General features: G+C 58.5%; 1 protein-coding gene across 1 annotated transcript; it reads left to right on the forward strand.

Moving 5' to 3' along the window:
- Positions 1–1,477: 1,477 nt before the first annotated feature.
- LOC113203507 (uncharacterized) lies at positions 1,478–3,453 on the forward strand. The gene is made up of 2 exons (XM_026418241.2): positions 1,478–1,723; positions 1,808–3,453. Exon 2 carries the CDS (start codon positions 1,811–1,813, stop codon positions 3,338–3,340), a length of 1,530 nt encoding a protein of 509 aa, XP_026274026.1. The 5' UTR covers positions 1,478–1,723; positions 1,808–1,810; the 3' UTR covers positions 3,341–3,453.
- The last annotated feature ends 579 nt before the right edge of the window (positions 3,454–4,032 follow it).

Here is a 4,032-nt window from a genome sequence, read left to right on the forward strand (position 1 = left end):
CTCTGCCCCTCTCGCTCGCACTCGATCGCGTCTCTCTCGCGCTCTCCTCCTAGGAGCGATGAGGTGCCGCCCCTAGCTGCGCGCCCCTCTGCCTTCGTCATCTCGCCAAAGCCTTTCCGCACCTGTTCACGTGTCACCGAGCGTCGCGGAGCAACGACGACCCCACCGCGCCCCGCCCGAACCGCCCCGCCCCGCCTCGCTCGCATAGACTAGCGGTGGACCGGAATAAAGTGGAGTGGGCAGGTGGCGGGGGGCAGGTGACGTGACGTCACGCGTGATGTGTCCACCTGGCCCCCAGGACCTCCATCACCACCGGGGTGCGTGTTCGGCCCATTTCAAGTGGCGGCCCGGAGGAGGTCCCGCGGCCCTCGCCCCGGCCCAGCCCAGCGGAACATCTGTCCCTACCCCGCCCCGACCCAGTCCCAACACTGTTGTGCGGGGCCGAAGCCGAAGCGGACCCGGTAGGGGGTCTTTAGGGGGTCTTCCCCGAGGGACGGCGGCGCGGCCCGGGCGGCCTGCCAGTCATTGCACCCAGAGAACCCTTCCGTCCAAGGTGACTGAACTGCCCCCCCCTCCCCTCCCCCGGTACCCGACAACCATTGTGGTCCGTGCACTGCATGGCGAGTTCATAAGGCTTGGCAACAATAATTCTCCTACATATCTTTAACACGATGACGATGAGTGCGGCGGGGGTAGGCAAACCCATGGTATGGGTCACGCCACTCTCAACGTGTTAAACGTTAAAAGCAAACTCACAAAATTTAATCAACTTAAGGGTGTGATTTGCGCAGCTTGTGTACTCTAGGATTCGCCACCGAAACATCCCGTAGGCCAAAGCGATAATTTTTAAAAGGCTCTGCAATTTCCCCTCGGGGTAACCTTTTGTGCCTCTGCGGACCAAATCCATTTGTTTGGTCGCGAGCGCGCCCAGCAGCTGCAGATACTAATCTCAGTGTGTCAAGACGGCGACTTTCCGAGCTTCAAAAAGTCCTGAACAAACGCAGAACAAACAATTAAGCCTGTGTTTAGCGTGCGGGATGATTTTTGCGGGCTAACTTTTTGCAGCTGAATTTTCGCCACATTGGCGATTTTTGGTTCGGCTTCACGACTGGCGACTTCATTGGCTATATAGAGAGTGAGGAGGGGGGAGGCAGACCTTGTCCTCTGGTAGCTCTAGACAGTTTTAGGGACGGTTTAAAAATGGCGATTTGGGCTTCTTTTTGGCGCCTTTTGCTGAATTTGGGTGGAAATGGGCGACATATGCTTCTCAAAGCGGGGACTGGCCTGGGCTCGGCTCAGAGTGGTCTAGCCCGGCCAGAGACAGCCGACAGCCGACGCCGACACATCGCAGACATTCCGGGATATTCCGCCAAACTCCCAGGATGTGATTGGCGATCTTCTTGGCGTTTTTAGCGCCATGGTGGCGCGACTTTTGGCGACTCGAGCGCCGCCTGGTGGCGGTTTGTCGGCTCAGCCAGCCTCCTCTATCTGGCTGGCTACACGCTACACTGGCCCCTGACGCAGCAGAAAGAGCACGTCTCACGTCAGTCGAAGAAGAGCGCGGATGCGGGTGCAGTTTAGTCAGCAGTTGTGAGTAGCTCGAGGCGGAAAGAGAGAGGCTTCTCAGTTGTTTTGGTTTGAGGAGGAAGGAACAGCATCGCGTTCACCAGCGCGGCGGGCTCGACGACGACGCTGTGCACCATAACCTCTAAGGCGCTCCAAGGTAAATATCCCTCGACTAGTGCCTGGCTGAGACTTCGTGACGGTGTGCCCTTGAAGTGCGTGCGTTCCTCCTGCCCCCACATAGATCATGGATGAGCTACGCAGTGACCTGCTGGCCCTGGTCGTGTCGTATCTGAGCCTGAAGGACGCCCTCGCCTGCCGGCTCGTGTGCAAGCGGCTCGCCGGCCTGGGGCAGCACTACCCGGAGGTGTGGGAGCGCCGAGCCCTGTCCGTCGAGGACGGCCCGACGGCGTGCCCGCTGCTGCGGCTGGCGCCGTGCGCCCGCGTGCTCTCGACGGCGGTCCCGGCGACGGCGCCGAGGTGCCACCACGGCGACCTGCGGACGACGGCGTGCGCCGCGCGGGAGCTGTCCATCTCCATGAAGCGCGTCCGGACCGAGGACGCCGCCGAGGCCGTGCAGATCATCAAGCGGCAGGAGGCGCTCGGGCGGCTGCGAGCAGTGCGTCTGCACTTCGACGTCGACGACGGCGCCTCTGCGACGGAGGACGCCGTCGCGTCGCTGTTCGGGACGCTGTCTTCCACCCCCGGCCTGGAGGGGGTGGCGCTGAGCGGGAACATGGGCGACCTGCGCATGTCACGCGTGACGGGTGTCCGCGGCTCCATCAAGCCGTCCCTGAAGAGCTTCGCCTGCCACCTCGCCCCGGGGATGCTGCCCTTCTTCAAGTGCATGCTGGCCGGGCACGCCTCCACCCTGGAGGCCGTCCACTTCGACACCAGCTCGGCCTGCTCCGCCGCGCCCGCCGGCTCCGTGGCGCGCCTGCTGGCCGGCCTGCCCCGCCTGCGTAAGCTGAGCTGCCCCCTCGTGCCCGGGCTGGACAAGTTGGCCGAGTGCGAGTCGCTGAGGGAGGTGAAGCTCACCGTGACCCGGGACGGCGCGGACAACGCCGACAACGCCGCGGGGGCCGCGCAGCTGATCGGCGCCGAACAGCTGCGCTCCGTCCATCTGTGCTTTCTCCATGGCGGCGCTTCGTCTGACGATGAGTATGAGGATGTAGATTCGGACGATTCAGACATTTTTGGATTGTTTGATGAAGAGCCCGGTGAAGAAGTCGCCAGGAATTTGACCATGGGCTTGGTTATGGGGGATTCCAAAGTGGAGGAGCTGTTCCTCGAAATCGAAGGGGAGTCTCTGCAGTCAGTGCCGGTGCAGCTGATGCTGGGGCTGCGATATCTGCCCACGCTGCGCCGCCTCCGGATCAAGATGTGCATGTTCAGCGTGGACGAGGTGCTGCGGGGCATCTTCATCTTCAAACTCCCTTCGCTGCAGAGCTTGCAGATAGTCTTGCAGGACGGCATTGATGATGGCTCATCCTCGAGATGTTGCTTTCACTGGTTTCTACACCACGATACGGTGAAGAAGGTGCTCTTGAAGAACCCCTGGCTCCACGTGGAGCTGCAAAATGCAATCTTTTGCAAAGACGTGGTTTCCGAAGAAACGTGTGAATACTGTGAACCGCTGGTCTGCCACCAAGAGCTCTACGATGTCGCCACGCCTGCCGAGTACGTCGTCGGCATTTTCACGCACCCACCCGACGCGTGTCCGTCGGCAGTTCACCATGCATCTGGGCGCCGTTGGTTCCACACTAGCGATCTGTGACATCCATTATGACATTCAAACTGTTTTTAAAATGTATAGTGCGTTTTTATATTTGTAACTTTTTTTTGTCAGTCAATGAGAGATGCACATTAAACTGCTATGTCATGGATAAACGCTTTTCTTGCTCAATTGATATTCAACTTCTCTCACACTAAGGTTTTTAATAAACACAAAATGAATATTATGTTTTAAAAATATGGCATGAAAAAATCTGAATTCGAAAACCTCAATCTAGAACCGATCGTGAATATGATAAAAGTCTAGTGTTGTGCTCCAATTTTTCCCCCATACTTAAAATTGTTTTGAAAGGCCGGGGGACTAGTTTGCGTCTGCATTATTATGTCAGTTGAAGCAGTTTGAGCATTTTGGATCCAAAATTCAGTAAAACGCCTTTGGTTGGGGTGTGTCATGCACGGATGCCGGGCCAGGGGCTATAGCGTTTACCCGTCTCGCCCCCCGACCCTGGCGACACACCCATGCTCGGGTGTGTAAGGGTTGGCTCACGCGTACTGTGCCCACGTCAGCTCAACTTTATACTCCCGCCCAAGCAGAACTGAACAATAAAGGATGCCTTGTCCTGGATCGTATTTTATCAAGCTGTTTGTGCCCGGGGGCACGGTGGTGGTGGTAACTCAAAAGCGGCTCGGCGCGCGGGTTAGCCCGCAAACGCCCACGACCACTACGACACCGCA

This window comes from Frankliniella occidentalis, unplaced genomic scaffold (genome assembly GCF_000697945.3).
Source record: "Frankliniella occidentalis isolate FOCC.00 unplaced genomic scaffold, Focc_3.1 Scaffold5120, whole genome shotgun sequence".
NCBI classification, from domain to species: Eukaryota; Metazoa; Arthropoda; class Insecta; order Thysanoptera; family Thripidae; genus Frankliniella; species Frankliniella occidentalis.

Bases quoted from the DNA above. Each gene is read 5' to 3' on its own strand.
- LOC113203507 (XM_026418241.2), top strand. From the start codon at position 1,811: ATGGATGAGCTACGCAGTGACCTGCTGGCCCTGGTCGTGTCGTATCTG.